The following is a 15,819-nucleotide window of genomic DNA, read 5'->3' on the forward strand; positions in this document are numbered from 1 at the left end:
TTAATGGAGTTTTGCTTGATACTTTATCCTACTGATTATTCCTAATGAGGAAGAATCCATGCTGTAGGAAGTCATTTTGTTATCCATCATGTAGATCTTCATCGTATTTAGATATTATCTACTCCGTCTCTTTTATACAGGAGAATTCATGTATTACTGCTACATGCTGTAACTATTGCCTTCGTAGAAAGGTGATATGGGCCAGCCGACTACAAATTAAGAACTGCTGCTCCAGATGATCCTCTTGAAATATGTGCTCTTGGTAGCAAGACCAAAAAAGAAAAAAAAAGTACCTCAGTGAAACTGGAAGATGTGTTTGGTTGGGACCTGGTAGCAAGAGAGCCATGCATTCACCTGTACTTCCAATATGTTATTCCTTTGTTCAGTGCAAATATGGCTTTCTTTCCTCTGTGGCAGGTGCACACCTGATCAGTCTGAATAAAAGGTGCTAGAGGAACACAAGAATAGGTACTGAGTGTAACTTGTACTTTCCACCAGCACCTGTTTCCATATTGTCATTAGTATACTTGGGAGTCTTTCCACAAGGGTAAGGAAGTTTATTGTTTTGCAGCCGATCAATTGAGTCTGTGTTTTTGTACTGTGGGATTCCTCTTTTAAAGTCATAACTCCTTGAACCATACCTAAAGCCGAAATAAATACTTCAGAGAAAAATACGTTTCTGAACCCAGTTATATTGTGGGAGAGTGGTCAGCTTATGATCCTTATCATCACATGCTGCAAATCTAAATACTCTTTTGCCCTCTGCTCTCCTTCATACCTCTTGGTAGAATCGGTTATTGTAGTCTTCAAGTCTTAATGGTAGAATGCTACCAATATGTTTTTCACCGGTCACAAGCTCACTGTTAATCCACCCACCACCTTCATGAAGGGAACCCCATCCCTCCCTCCTCCCCCTCCCCCCACCCAACCGTCTCTTTTACTGAAGTTTGTTCATACAGGTTCTCTTTGTAGGATGAGCAAAAGATTAAGAAAGGCCATCAGGCAGGTATGCGGCAGGGGGAGAGGGTTGTCCTACAGCCTGGGTAGCCTTCAATTTTTACTTTGTTTGACCGTTTTTTTTTTCTTCACTTCCCATCGTTCACATCTTTGGAGAAAAAATGGCACGTGTAAATCTAATTTGGGCTAATGCAAGGCACTAGGCTAAGTAATTTGAGAATCTGTCTATCTGTTTTTAGTAAATTAAAACGTTTGGATACCTTTGTATATGTACACAAACACTCATCTGTGGTTTCTATATGGAACATTGAAGGGCTTTTATTGTGCCTCCACTTGCTCCAGTACATTCAATATCTTTCCTTTGTTTCCAGATGTAGGCGAGATGCCTCTGAGCTACGAAGAGCTAGTGAGGAGGAATGTGGTAAGTATGAATCTGACTGTATCCTGACTTCAGAGGGCCTATGTTTGCATGAATGCAGAGAAGTGCATCTGTGAACTATATGGCAATGACCGCTTTCTGGAGCTAAAAACACTGGAAAATATTTTGAAGTGAGATAAAAGCGCTATGACTTATCATGGTTGCTTTATTCAGCTCCAAAGTACCAAAAAGAAGCTGTTGTGAACAGGAGTGTTCCGATTTAATGTATGAGCTGAGTTACATACTTGGACAACAGTTAAAGGCCTGTGTGCACTGTCACACCTTGTTATACATTATGCCACGTCCGTATCTGTTTTCAATTTATAATTCTATTTTATATTTTTATGCACTCTTGTGATGTGTCCTGTAGTCTCTGAGAAGTGCTGGCTCACCTCTGCCACTACTTTGTTTTCCCTATTGTTCTCTATGCTGGCTCTAGGAGTGTCTCATTTGTGTTGATTTTAATCCCTAGCTTAATGTATTTGGGCTAACCGCATGGACTAAGCTGTGCTCAAAGTGTTTCGCTTTTTTGCATACATCTGTATTTATCATCCTGCTGTGCCATCTAGTACTTAAATTGAAAAAAAATTCTCAGATAGAGATGGTGTGAGAAAGTGCCATCTTCCTTGCATGGTATGCCCCCACTTTTTGCTGAATGTACTTTGACTGAGTGTGCCCTGGACTCCTGCCAATCAGGTGCCCAGGGCCTATGTTCCATCCCTAAAACCCAAATTGGCAAACCCTGGCCACATGTCAGCCCCTGGTAAATGGTACCCTAGGTACCCAGGGCCTTGTGACCAGGGAAGGCCTCTAAGGGCTGCAGCACCCATTGTGCCACCCTTAGAGGCCCTGTACCCTTACACACACACACTGCCCTTGCAGGCTGAGTGTCTGGGTACAGGACAAAACAGAGAGTCGACATGGCACACCTCCCTGTGTGCCATGCCCACCACCTACACTGCCATGGCATACATCAGCCACCCCTCTAGCTGGGTGCCCTATGCCAATGGTGTGGGCACCGGAGCAGGAGCCCTGTGCCCCTATAGTACCCAGGTCCATTCCTGGGCGCTGTAAGTGCAGTGCTGCCATTTAAGAGTATATGGTGCTGGGAGCTCGTCAAACACTAACTCCACTGCACCATAATGGCAACACTGAAGACTGAGAAGTTTGGTATCAAACTTCTCAGAACATTAAACCCACACTGATGCCAGTGTGGGATTTAATGTACCAAGCACCCCAGAGGGCATCTTAGAGATGCCCCCTGAAACCTAACCTACAATCCACGTCTGTTCTGAGGCTGCCTAGGCTGCCACACAGCAGACATGTTGCTGGACCCCTGGGTAGGAGAGCCCCTGCTCTCCTGGGTCTGTAACAATGCACATCCTGGGCGAGGTGCTAAATCTCCTCCCTCAGGATGGGCAGTGTAACGCCCTGAACGTCTCAGGATCGTTTAACAGACACGACAATGAGGACGCAACCACTTGTGAAGGGTTAGTTCTTTTAATGAAGGCAAATAAAATACAAAGAACAAACAAAAGTTATAGTCACTGGAATCCTCCAGGCTAAGTACGTTACCAGCCCACAGCACGGATGGTCCTAACCGTCCTCTGCATATACGCCGATCCCGGCGTATGCCAACAGAGGGCAGAAATGAAATGGCCGACAATGCCAATCGGTAGGCTGTGAGGGGCACGAAGAGTGTTGGGGAGAATCGAGGAGTCAGGGAAACACCCAGCCGGGGTCTCTACCTGAAGGGAGCAGCCGCTCAACCTCTTCCTCAGACTGCACCGGGACGCGGAGTCACCTCCTGGTGATGCGTCACCGATACCCCAATCACAAGCAAGAAGACTGAACCGAGAGCAGCCGCTCGATCGATCCTGTGGACTTCCGAGTCTGTAACGCGGCAAACACCTCCTGGTGTGCGTTACAGCTGGCAGTCCCTGTGTCTCTGGTCGGGCTGGGAGTTACGACTCCAACCAGCAAAAGCGCCACTGCGCTTGGACTCAGCCGAGTCAAAAAGCGAAGCTCAATGGTTGACCGGTAGAGCTTCCGGGTCCTTCACAGGTGACGATGGGGCAAGACACGGCCCAGGGAGTAACGACTCGACCTACCTCCGTTCTTGCCTTACTGGAGCACCACTCCGGAACACTGCTCTTCACGAAGCAGGTACGTCGGTGTAAACACAATATCCGACAGCCTTGTACCTCCCGGTTCCTCCCTTTATAGGGCGTGTTTTCCTTGAGTTATGTAACAGCTCTCCTGTTTACATAAGGGCGTGTTTCCCTTGAGTTATGTAACAGCTCTCCTGTTTACATAAGGGCGTGTTTCCCTTGGGTTATGTAACAGCTCTCCTGTTTACATAAGGGCGTGTTTCCCTTGAGTTATGTAACAGCTCTCCTGTTTACATAAGGGCGTGTTTCCCTTGAGTTATGTAACAGCTCTCCTGTTTACATAAGGGCGTGTTTCCCTTGAGTTATGTAACAGCTCTCCTGTTTACATAACCTCTCAACCGCTAAGCATCCTGGGAGATGTAGTCCGTTTTCGCTGGTTACCGTTTTCCTCCCCTCGTATGACAGGAATTCTTGACAGGCAGGGGGAAGCTTCAAAGGCATGCCGCCTCTGTGAGCTTCCCCAGGCCACTGCAACCCCCCACTCTGGCGGGAAGCTTGGCCGGAAACCCCAAATAAGGACAGGGGATGTGCCAGCCTGCCAACCCCACCCCTCAGGTGGGGGAGGCGAGGTGAAGCACATCTCTGGGCTAGGCTACTGCCCCCCTCCCACAGGAGAGAGGCAGGATAGGGGGTGTACCCACCCCAGGACAGGAACCCATTGGTCCCTGCCCTTCACCTACTTGTAACGCCCCTAAATCTAGTATTTAGGGGCACCATGATCCTTCCTTCCCCTGATTCCAGATTCCAAAATCCGAAGAAGAGCTAGAAGAAAGAAGACCTGCCCTGCAGCTGCTAAGAAGAGGAATACATCAACTGCTTTGGCCCCAGCCCTACCGGCCTGTCGACCCTCAAACCTGCTCCTGCTCCAACCCGGCATCTCTTGTGGCCAGCAACCTCACAAACCCCAGAGGACCTGGCTACCTTTTGACTCTAAGCCCCCTGGGACTCCCATGAGTCGATGCTCTACTTAAAATCTACTTCTAATCCCTGCCAGCAGCCTGGATCCGCGAACCCAGCACACTCTGCACCCGCCAAGCCTGGCCTGTGCCGGAGTGAAAAAAGACCACGAGGACGACCCCACGGCGACTGTGACCCCGAGTCCGGCTCCCTCGACACTCCTGAAGAAGCCTGCGGCCTCAGAACCAGGTGCCCCCCCCCAACCGCGATCAACAGAGGGTAAGATTTCCCGACATCAAAAGGCACCCGGCGCCCCGTGGTCCCCTGTGCCCAATCCCGGGGTACCTACCTATCCTCCAACTACCCAACTTACCTCTCGAAGTGGTGGTGGCACCTGAAGAATCTTTGTCCCCGAGCTTGCAGTCTTTTTCTAAACCGGAGATTTCCCATTGAAATCAATTGAGCGTCCGAAGGCTCAAAAGCACCCTGCACCCAGCCGCCCGAGTGGCCCTGGCAGTGCAACCTTTACACCTATCTACTTCCCCACTTGCCCTGAGTAAGACACCAGGTGCCCAGCTCCCACAGCCGCGTAGCGTGCTAGTCAGCAGCCACCAACCAAGGCCCCCCTACCTCTCATAGGATAACATTGGTCCTAACTCTCTCTGCATCCGGCCGCCCTTGTGCCGTTGAGGGTGAACTAACTGTACCTACCTGACCCTGGGAGACCCCTGAGTCTATGCCCAGAACCTTAACTCTGACAGTCGAGTATTTACCTTTAAACCGATAACTCAATTTTCTCCATAGGGTAACATTGAGTGGCTTTTCCAGAAATTTCTTCCAAGTGTGGACTTTTCAAAACTTAAAATATTCACCAAATATCAGCCGAGTAACGAAAACGAAAATACTCACCTGCTCTTAGGTGAGCTCCCAGTGCTGGATCTTGGTGCCCAGCACTGACTCTGAAAAATACTTACAACTGTACTTACCAGCACCCAATTTTCTCCCATAGGAAATCATTGATTGTTTTTCTGTGAAATTTCTTCTAAGTGCCAATTTCTGCAAACTTTAAATATTCTTTAAAAATCGTATAATTTCTGAAAACGTAATTACTTACCTGTTTTGGATAAAGGTCCCAGTACTGAGTCTAGGCACCCAGTACTGGATTACAAAAGTAACGAGAACATACTATACCTGCAACTTGAATTTTCTGCCATAGGGAATCATTGACTGTTTTCTATGAAATATTTTCTCTAAGTGTCAACTTCTAAAATAGCAAAATATTGTCTAAAAATCATCACAGTAATTAAGTCGACTTTTATCACTTGATTCCAAGTACTGACCCAGGACTGAATCTAGGATCCAGTCCTGGGAATCCAAAACTAATCCTAAAAGTAATCTGTTGCAAATAACTTGAAACTTCGATTGAACTCAATGCATTATTGTGTTTAAAATTGTGTTGCCTATTGCAACCACTTCTAACTTTCTACAAAAGTCAATTGCATATTGCAAAAGTATTTATACAAAGCATCTCATTCTGAGAAAGTATATTTTAATACCTATTGTTGGTTCTAAAATAAAACAAGCATATAATTTTATTTTATATATAAACCAATGGCCTAGAGTTCAGTTATTGAGTGTGTGAGACCATTTGCTGACTGAGTGTGTGCAACAAATGCTTTACACTGTCCTCTGATACTGCCTTACTGCTCGACCAAGCTACCACTTTAGAGAGCAAGGTTATATCTAACTTTAGCCTCTGCCAAACCTCTGGGGACTGTGAACTCTGTACACCCTGTACCTATTTGGGGACAGTATATACAGAGCCACTTTCTCACAGATGGACATTCATATGAGGAGTTAATCAGCATTGTGTTCTATTATATATTTCACTTACTACTTCAGTTATTCTGAAAATTTCCCCTTTTACATATTAATTACAGATATCTAAAGTCCTTTGCCACTACACAAGTTGATTTATATGCGTCAATCCCCTTTATAGCTATAATTGTCTGTATATTACCATTGTGCTATTAAATTCTTTTTCTTTTCGTAGAATTACTTCATTTGATAATTTTCAAATCAAGCCTTTTCTTTCTTGAGTCATGCTCTCTCCCTACACTCAGCAATGGTAATACATAGCATATTACACTGAACATCTGCACATATAGTATGCCAGTGAAAATAAATGTTATATTGAGGAATTGTTCTAATAAACATACATTCACACATTTTATTCTACAGTGGAACAATCAAAAAAAAGTTTTATTACCGCAGTACAGTAAATTGACATGAGAAGAACGCTTTTTACTGCCTCACAGATTGCGTGTAACAATTACTTTACAGGAGAAACAACTCTCCTGATAGCGCCCACCACCCTGTTGGGCAATGCCGAAGACTGTGCCCCGCAGGGGTTGGGCAACCAAAGAGGGTTCAACCATGCGGAGCGGGGTTTGGAAATTAAGTACATTCTTTTAACAAAGATGAAATCCACTGAAAAAACACTTAAACTGAGTTGTGCGTGTGGCTCAAACTCGTAAAGCCTCTGAAACCTGCAATGAGTTGTCATTCTTTGAGTGCACTCACAAAAATAACTGTCGAATTTCAGTTTTTAACTTATTTTTCAGTGTGTGTATATAAAATGCCATGCAGGTGATAATACATTTTGCTTTACAAAACATGTTATTTGGAGAAAGTAGTTAATAAGTTTTAATTTATAAATTTAATGCTGCACTGCAAGTGTCATGTCATATGTTCTTACTACGGAAGAAAGAAGGTGGAACTCGATCATCAGTCATATATGTGATCATCAGCGCTCATACTGTGGGCCTATGCAGTGAGATTGTGCCTAGAGTCTACTTAAAAACCTGTGTTTATGACGGATACACTTCAAAGAATTAGCTTGACATAAAAAAATATATATATGCTTCTTGTGGTGCCCCCTTCCCACACTTGGCAAAGGTAAAAAAAAATAGCTTTATACCGTCTTCTCAGCTGCATATCTACTATGTATACCTGGTAATAGCCTTACCCCTATTAAAAGTCTTTTACGGAGGTTTACTGTTTGTTATGCGATTTAATTTTTTTAAATGAATGTAACTAGACCTAATCTGCTTCACCTATTTAAAGATGTAATCAGATAAAGTGAGTTAAGTTATTGTTTTATTGGTGTTTCTTTTCTAAGAAAGGTCTCTGCTTGATTATTATTATTTTTTTTGATAAGCAAATTTTTATTTTGTGAAAGAACACACTTAAATACACATACAACAGTCCAATTGAACTAGCATCAAAGTGACATATCTCGGAATCAGTGACAATCAACAGCAAGACCCCCCGCCTCCTCACACCCCCCACTCGCACCGACTCCCCAAGATTAGTCCCCCTAGCCACTTCCCCCATATTCTGCTGAACTTTTTGGGGCAACCCCGAGCCGTATACATCATTCGCTCCTGCGTCGCGCACTAGTCCACCCCCCTTCTCCATGTAGCGCATTTGGGTGGGTCGGTCTGCTTCCAGGCAGCAGCGATATCCCTTTTAGCCACTACCAGAGCAGTGGTTAGGAAAAATTTCTCATTGCGGGATCCATCCAATCCGTCAGTTATCCCCAGCAAAGCCAATTTGGGATCATGGGGTACCTCCCACCCCAGGGTCTCAGTTAACTCAAGCTCAATCTCGCCCCAGTAGTTCCCCAGGCGCGGGCAAGACCACACCATGTGGAAGAAGTCCGCCGGGTCTGCCCCACAACGTGCACATGAGGCATCCGGAGAGAGGCCCGCACGGTACAGGCGTTCCGGGGTCAGGTAGGCAGTATGCAGGTAATAAAGCTGGATGAGCCGCAACCTGGCTGATGAAGTAATCGTCCTGGGTGCCATAAGGGCGTCCCTCCAGTCCGCTTCGTCCAATGGTCCCACCCAGGCCTCCCATCGCTGCCTCATTTCGTCCCAATCCACCGGGGTGTTATTGACCAGGGTCTGATAGATGCGGGAGATTCCCCCCTTCCCAAGATACCCCAACATCACCTGAGCTTCGGGTGGGCTATGGTCAGGGATCTTTGAATCTAGAGGGACATGAGACTGGATCGCGTGGCGCAGCTGGAGATATTTATAGAATTGCGAGGGGCGCAGCGAGAACCGATCCTGGAGCTCCTGGAAGGAACACATGTGGCTTCCCCGCCACACGTCGCCCAAACGAGAGAACCCAAGGAGATCCCACGCTCGAAACCCTCCCAACCCCGCTACCTCACGCAACCAAGTGCCGTGCCAGAGCGGTGTAACTTGAGTCAGTTTCCCCGACCAACGGGTATGCCGTAAGGCAGCACACCATGCCAAGAAAGGGGCCCGTACAACGTCCGGGAGCGACCGAGGAACCACCGCCCCGTAGAGCATATTTTGAATGGAGGGGAACCCCATAAGCTGCACCTCCAGCCTGTAGGCAGGGTCATCCCACCCGCCCAAGAACCAATCATGGGCCACCAGGAGCTGAGTTGCAAGATAATACAAGTAAAGGTTAGTCATGCTCAGACCTCCGTCATATGACTGGATCCGACAACGGTCCAGGGCCAGGCGGGATCTACCACCCCCCCAAAGAAACTTGGTCGCCATCTTATCCAACTCCCGGAACCAAGGGCGAGAGAAGGAGCAGGGCGTGTTTTGCAGCATGTAAAGGAACTTGGGGAGGATCATCATATTGTAGAGTGCAATCCTCCCCAGGGGGTTCAGTGGGAGCGACTGCCACCTCACCAGGTCTGATCTGGCTTTATTGACCACGGGGGCCACATTGAGGGCCCAGCAGAGCTCCGGAAGAAGGGTTACCCAGATCCCCAAGTATTTAAAGGAGAGTCTCCGGAGGGGAATGTCAGACTGCCAGTCAAAGCAATCTCTCGACTGGTACAGCGGAACAAGAACCGATTTTCTGGGGTTGAGAAGGAGACCCGACGCCTGACGGAACCGGCGAAGTATCCGACGAACAAGAGGACCGGAGACAGCTGGATCTGAGAGGTAAAGAAGGACATCGTCCGCATACAGAGCTATCTTATCAGGAGCCATCCCCGGCCAGTCCCACCCGAAGAGAAGGGTCCGACCGGACCAGAACAGCCAGGGGTTCCATTGCCAGGGCAAAGAGGATGGGCGAGAGCGGGCAACCCTGCCGCGTCCCCCGCCCAATGGGAAACGGGCGGGATAGAGCCCCATTCACCAACAGTCGGGCCCGTGGAGCCGCGTACAAGACCCGGACCACAGCGCGAAACTGGGGACCGAACCCCATCCTCTCCAGGACCTCTTAGAGATAACCCCACCCCACCGAGTCAAAGGCCTTCTCAAAGTCGACCAGCAACAGGGCCAGGTAAGGAGAGAGGCGCCCCCGGTGAGCCATGGCGAGATGCAGGCGCCGCAGGCAGTGCCGAGTCCCTCGGTTCGGCATAAATCCGCATTGGTCCGGGTGGACCAGTGAGGTAAGATGCGGGCGCAGCTGTTGCGCCAGGATGGTAGCGTATATCTTCATCTCAGTATTGATGAGAGATATCGGCCGATAGTCCGAGCAGGACTGTGATGGGGGCTGTGTCTTGGGGAGAACGACTATCGTAGCCGTGTCCGTCTCTGATGGGAACGAACCCCTCTCCATCACCTCTGCATAGAGGTCCAGAAGCTGCGGAGCGAGGGTTTCACGGTAGTGGGCATAATATTCCTGTGGGAAGCCGTCCGGACCCGGGGTCTTCCCGGGAGCCAGGTGGCTGATTGCTTCGTGGATTTCTTGCAGCGTGAAAGGCGAGTCAAGGGTCTCACGAGCCTCCGGTCCCAAGCACTTCAGGTCCACTCCACTCGCCCCCAACAGCTCCGCAAGGGAGATCCCCGGCGCCCGAGCCCGGTACAGTGTGGAGTAGTAATCGGCAAAGGACTGTGCCACTGCTACGGAGACTGTGTGAGTCTTGCCGGTTGGGCCCACAATGGCAGGAATAATCCGGTTCGCCCGGGGGCACGTAGCCAGCCGGTGGAGAAGCGTACCGTTCTTATCCCCCCAACCGTACACCCGAGCCACGGAGGAGCGCCAGAGAGTTTTCGCCGCCTCCATGGAGTGCAGGCGTATCTCGTCCCGCAGAAAGGCCAACCGCCGCGCCCGCGTGGCATCTGTCAACGCCTCCTGGTCTCGCTCAAGCTCCAAGGCCTGAGCTTCACACGCCGTGAGCTGCTGGAGGTGTTTCCGGCGCTGTTGCTGCACAAGCCCCCTGGCAGCCCCCCTAATAGTCCTTCCCAAAGGACGGCTGAGGAAGAAACTGAACCTACGTTGTGGTGATAGTAGCTAGAGATCTCCTTTCCCACCGACTTCCGAAAGTCTTTGTCCTGAAGGAACCAGGCGTTCAGGCGCCACACTGGGCGGGCGGAAAAGGGAGGCGGGCCAAGGGCCAGAAGCAGCGGCGAGTGGTCCGACAGGCCCCTAGGAAGAATGCGGGCATCCTGAACCCCCGCGCATTCGGTAGACGGGACGAAGACCAAGTCAATCCGGGCATGCGAATGGTGCGCCGCCGAGGTGTGGGTGTACTGGCTTGCCTGTGGGTGCCAAACCCTCCACACGTCGCATAGGCCCTGCTGCTTCGTGCGAGCGGCTCTGGCGAGGGAGATCGGGCCCGTTGCATCCATACTAGGCGTGTACACAGCGTTAAAGTGCCCCCCCCCCCCCCCCCCCCCCCCGGCCCCAAGACGAGTGCGCCCGCCGGGAGTGTGGGAAGTAAGTCTGCGGTGTATGAGAGGGCGGCTTGCAACAGGGACGGCGCCGCATAAAGGGATAGCAGGGTGAGTGGTCGTCCCTCGAGAGTGCCACACACAGCAACAGCCATACCTTGGGAGTCGAGATGCACCTGGGCTAGAACAAAGGGAAAAGTCCGTCTGAGCAGGATAGCCACCCCCCGGGAGCCCCTTGCAAAGCCTGAGTGCCACACCCTATCGTACCCGTAACGGGCGAGAAAGGGACAGTTATTACCAAGAAGATGGGTCTCCTGCAAGAGAAGCACCTCGACTCCCATGCGCTGCGCATACTTGAGGACCGCCATGCGTTTGAAACGGTCCAGAAGGCCGTTGACATTCCAAGACAAGATACGCATGGCGGCCCTAGGAATGGGAGTGTCAGCCATAGCCCCAGCCAGGGGCACGCCTCTGCTTGATTTTTTAATATAGAACCAATGGATAAACTTGGACAGGAAGACAGTACTAGCTTGTCAGGGATGATCTGTGTATTTACATCACTTGTAAATAAATACCCAATGCAATTATACGTAATCTTTGGTGTGAATGCTAACTACTGCATTGTTTGCAGAATTATTATCCAGGGTTTGAGCTCTTTTAAAGGTGACAACTCGGGGATCCTGTTCATACCTTTAGAAGATCCCTTGCGTAGACTCATGGTCTAACTTCATAGGGTTGTCCTGACATGACCAGGTGCTGCACAACTGTTTGACAGTGTCCTCTCCCAGCATCTCAAAATCAATGCCACCACTAAGAATGCTTTCTTCCAAGTTAGTCAGTTAGAAACCCTGTGACTTATTACATTTTTCTTGGGATTAGCAGTTAGTTTCTGAGCTCAACTACTGCAACAAAGTTTGTGCTGGCCCAAAACGATCTCCTTCTAGCTCCAAAGATTATAGAACCATGATCCCTTTACCCTCGCAATGTGTCAGCACTGTTCTTTTATTAATCATGAGGTTAAACAGCGTGACCAAACTGTGAAAACTCTGTTTATGGTGAACATTAGTGGTTTTAAGCACACTGATATTTATTTATTTTTAAACTTTTAATATCCAGTGTTTTATCATTGTGATATTTTCTGAAGATTTATTGACATGGATTCATCAAATTATTTTTATATCATGAATTTGTTAGTTATTTTATCTGTATACGTATGATGTCTTTAATGATTATGAAAATCGAAATAAAGACCGATTGATTAATTGAGAAACATGCTCCATTCCTCGTTTTTGTCCTGCAGTACTGCATCCACACAATGCAAACCTTAACTGCCCTACCCTGGATTATTACTGAGGACAGAACACAGTTTGATTTATCTAACCATCGTTCACAAGCCACTGTATGGCCATGGCAGAATCTTTCTCTAATGCTTCTAAGCATCATCAGTTATTCTTATAGCTGTGGTAGGTTTCCCGAAACCAAAATATCATTGATTTTACCAGATTTAGGATACTTTTAAAGGCAACCTTCAAATCTAGGTTCCTAAAAAATAAGAGAGAGACATGCATGGCACACACACATCTTCAACAAATACATAAGTGCTCCTTCCCTCAACAAGCACACACCTTTCCTCAGTACATAGACTTACTCCTAAATGCATTGCTTCCCCAACACATGCAAGCATACTTTTCCCCAAAAGACATGCATGCACACATTCCCAGTGCCACAACTGCAGATTCCTTCATCCATTTTCCCAAACACCGTCTTCCGAACGTGCACCATTTCCATACACAACTACACACTTACTTAGAATTACTTTCCCATCACATGCACATCTACACACACCTTGCCCAACATAATCCTACACAACTTCCAAACACTCATTCATTCATAAATTTCACAATACACACCTAATGTCCCCAAATCTTCCTTCCCCCTCACATACACCTCTCCACCAGTATCCCCTTTTGTCATCACACTCCCACTCTAATACACCCCTATGCAACCCTTCCCCAAATACTCACTCAGCACTCTATCTCACACACCGTAAAAAAAAAAGAAATCGTCTCAAAGTGCACACCTAACCCCAAAAGTCACAAATGCCCACCTATTTATGAGCGCACCTTCCCCCAACACATGAGAATACTTTCCTTCAACATCCGTGCATTTACCCACTGACCTTACCCAGCTCCTCTACCACACCTTACCCCTACACACTGCCATAAGCACTTATCATACCCCAAGAAGCATACCTACATGAATACCTTCTCCAATGGCACACATCTTCCTCAACACATCCTGACACATTCACACAAAACACACACCTACCTTACCATAAACATACAATCCCTAACACATAGCTTTTCCTACACAGCCACACACTCTCTTCAATCACTCACTTTGTGTGAGGTACAGGACTGAAGAGTGATGTAGGTATTGGGGCATGCTCAGCTGAAATGGTGAGTGCAGAGTTGTGGAAAGTGTATTTCAAAACTGATAAAAGTACTTTTGATGTGAATCAATCTGTCAAGTTTTACTCAGTGCATCTTATGGTATGCTTGAAAATACATGCTTTACTGTGCCTTTATTTCCATCCAAAGTTTCTTCATCCCTTATTTCATACCTTTTATTGGTCGGCCTAGTCCTTTTGTTTGTGGTTTGATTCTGTTACTGCTTGTAGGTATATGAAAGATACAAACTTTCCACATCAAGACTGTCTCTGTTTTCCAGGAGCTTTTCATTGCTAATTCGCAAAAGTATGCACAGGAGACCGTATTGTCACTTCGGGTACGAGACTGGGAGGATAAAATGTTTCCACAACTGCAAGAACAGGTATGTCTGGTAATACACTGAATGGCACCATACAATCACACCAGATCTGCTGAATAAGCTTTACGCAAAACTGCCACAGACCAATGCAAGTCTTATTTAGAACACACTCTTTAAAGAGGAGACCATGAAAGATTTGTAGCAGTGAAAGTAGCAAGACATATATTTAATATAATTTGCTGTCCAACACTGCTGTCAAAATAGAAGTGTTTCCCATCTTGAAATTTCTTGTTTTTCATTCTTTGAGCTATGTTTGCACCATTCTCTGAAGTACTTTGCTTATCTTACTGTCCGTTGCAGCTATGGTCCTGTCTCTCCTATATGTCTAAAATATCTATATCTTCAAAAGTCAGTCCTTGTGAAGCCAATAAAAGGCACATTGTCGTCCTAGTATAATTAAGGTTAGGAACTTAATCTGTCTAAAAGGAAACATAGCCCACTTGGAGAGGTGCAAAGTCGTTGGTGCTGACTGAGAACCTTTTTATTTCTTCCTCCAATTTATTATTTTTTTTTAACCAAGAATACAGTCTTTTTGGAGAAACCGTACCTCATATAGCTTCTTTCAGAACTCTGCTCATTAACATCCATAACGGATGCATGCTGAACTTCAGGGCGCCAATGGCGGACATAACATATGTCTCACAAAATCTGCTGTCCCTAGCCAAATCGCACATGATGCCATCGCCTCACATTGCCTTCTGTTCCAACTATGCACCCCAAATCTGAGAAGTGGGTAGGATGACCAGACCCCATTTTTAGATTGTGATACAGGCCTAGTATGCACTTAAAAAAAAAAAAAAGCTGAAGAAGGGACTAAGAACTGGGTTGACTCAACAAGTGGATTTCCTTCAGAAACCATTTAATAGGGTCTTTAGTTTAGAGTTTGCAACCCTGAAGCAGACATTTTTAATTGAGAAAAGTGTAATATCAATCAATGAACCTGACTGTAAATAACTGGACAGTTAGGTGTGTCAGGAACATTTGTTGTGCAACCGGCTTTGCTCCTATAACTGAATTTCTTTGGACCTTATCACTGGTCTGCTATAAGTTGGCAGCAAATTGCTAGCTATGGGTATGTTTTGATTCCTCTCTGCAACAAATCTACATACACCTCTCCAAATACACATTTGAAATTTCACTAATCTGTTTTCCCCAGAGGCTGGCCGTCATTTCTCATTCCGCAGATATGCCTCAACTCTTTTCGCTTCAAATTTTGCAGCATAGTACACTCTGCTCTACAAGAGCATATCAGTAAGAGTGAAGCTCATATTCCTTCCATCCCCACCATTTCATCTGACAATTACCTCTACTTAACTTTGGCTTTAGCCTGACTGTTAATCTGGCTTGGATCTTGCGCTTAAGAATATGGTTGCATTTTAAAAAGCTAAGCATGTACAAGATAAAAAAAAAAAAAAACTTTTAAAGAATTCAAAAATGTTTCCCAATTGACTGAATACACCGAAACCCTTCTTAAACGTGCAATATATTCTTCTATTTTTGTTGTTATTGTCAATTTACTATATACATCATACATTTGGATGTAACGCCACTCAAACAGAGTAAAGTAAAGCAAAAAAACTGTAACCTTAACAAGAATTTTGCACACAGATAAATCCATCCTCTGCTTCTTTAGGAATCTTATAAGCTACACTAATTCACCACTAACCCTGTTTGTGTTCCAGAGTAGCATGCTACCCGCCAAAAAGCACTTCAAAACCACATGAGGGGTGGCAAGCACTATATAAATGCAAACCTTTCCCTCTTCCATCCCTCCACTATCCTTTCAATCCAAATAACAGACTAACACATCCACTGCTCAAACTAATTTCATATTTCACTGTTCGAGGCATGTGGGCTGCTGAATTCATATCTGTGC

At 46.7% G+C, this 15,819-nt stretch overlaps 1 protein-coding gene across 1 annotated transcript in view; it reads left to right on the plus strand.

The window, feature by feature from the left end:
- The window catches only part of NCAPH2 (non-SMC condensin II complex subunit H2), a 326,298-nt gene that overhangs the window by 247,019 nt on the left and 63,460 nt on the right, over positions 1-15,819 (plus strand). Inside the window, exons 18-19 of the mRNA XM_085653753.1 lie at positions 1,329-1,378; positions 13,845-13,946. Coding sequence (XP_085509879.1) covers positions 1,329-1,378; positions 13,845-13,946 — 152 coding nt within the window. The remainder of the gene's footprint in view (positions 1-1,328; positions 1,379-13,844; positions 13,947-15,819) is intronic.

Source organism: Triturus cristatus, chromosome 4_1, assembly GCF_964204655.1.
Source record: "Triturus cristatus chromosome 4_1, aTriCri1.1, whole genome shotgun sequence".
NCBI classification, from domain to species: domain Eukaryota; kingdom Metazoa; phylum Chordata; class Amphibia; order Caudata; family Salamandridae; genus Triturus; species Triturus cristatus.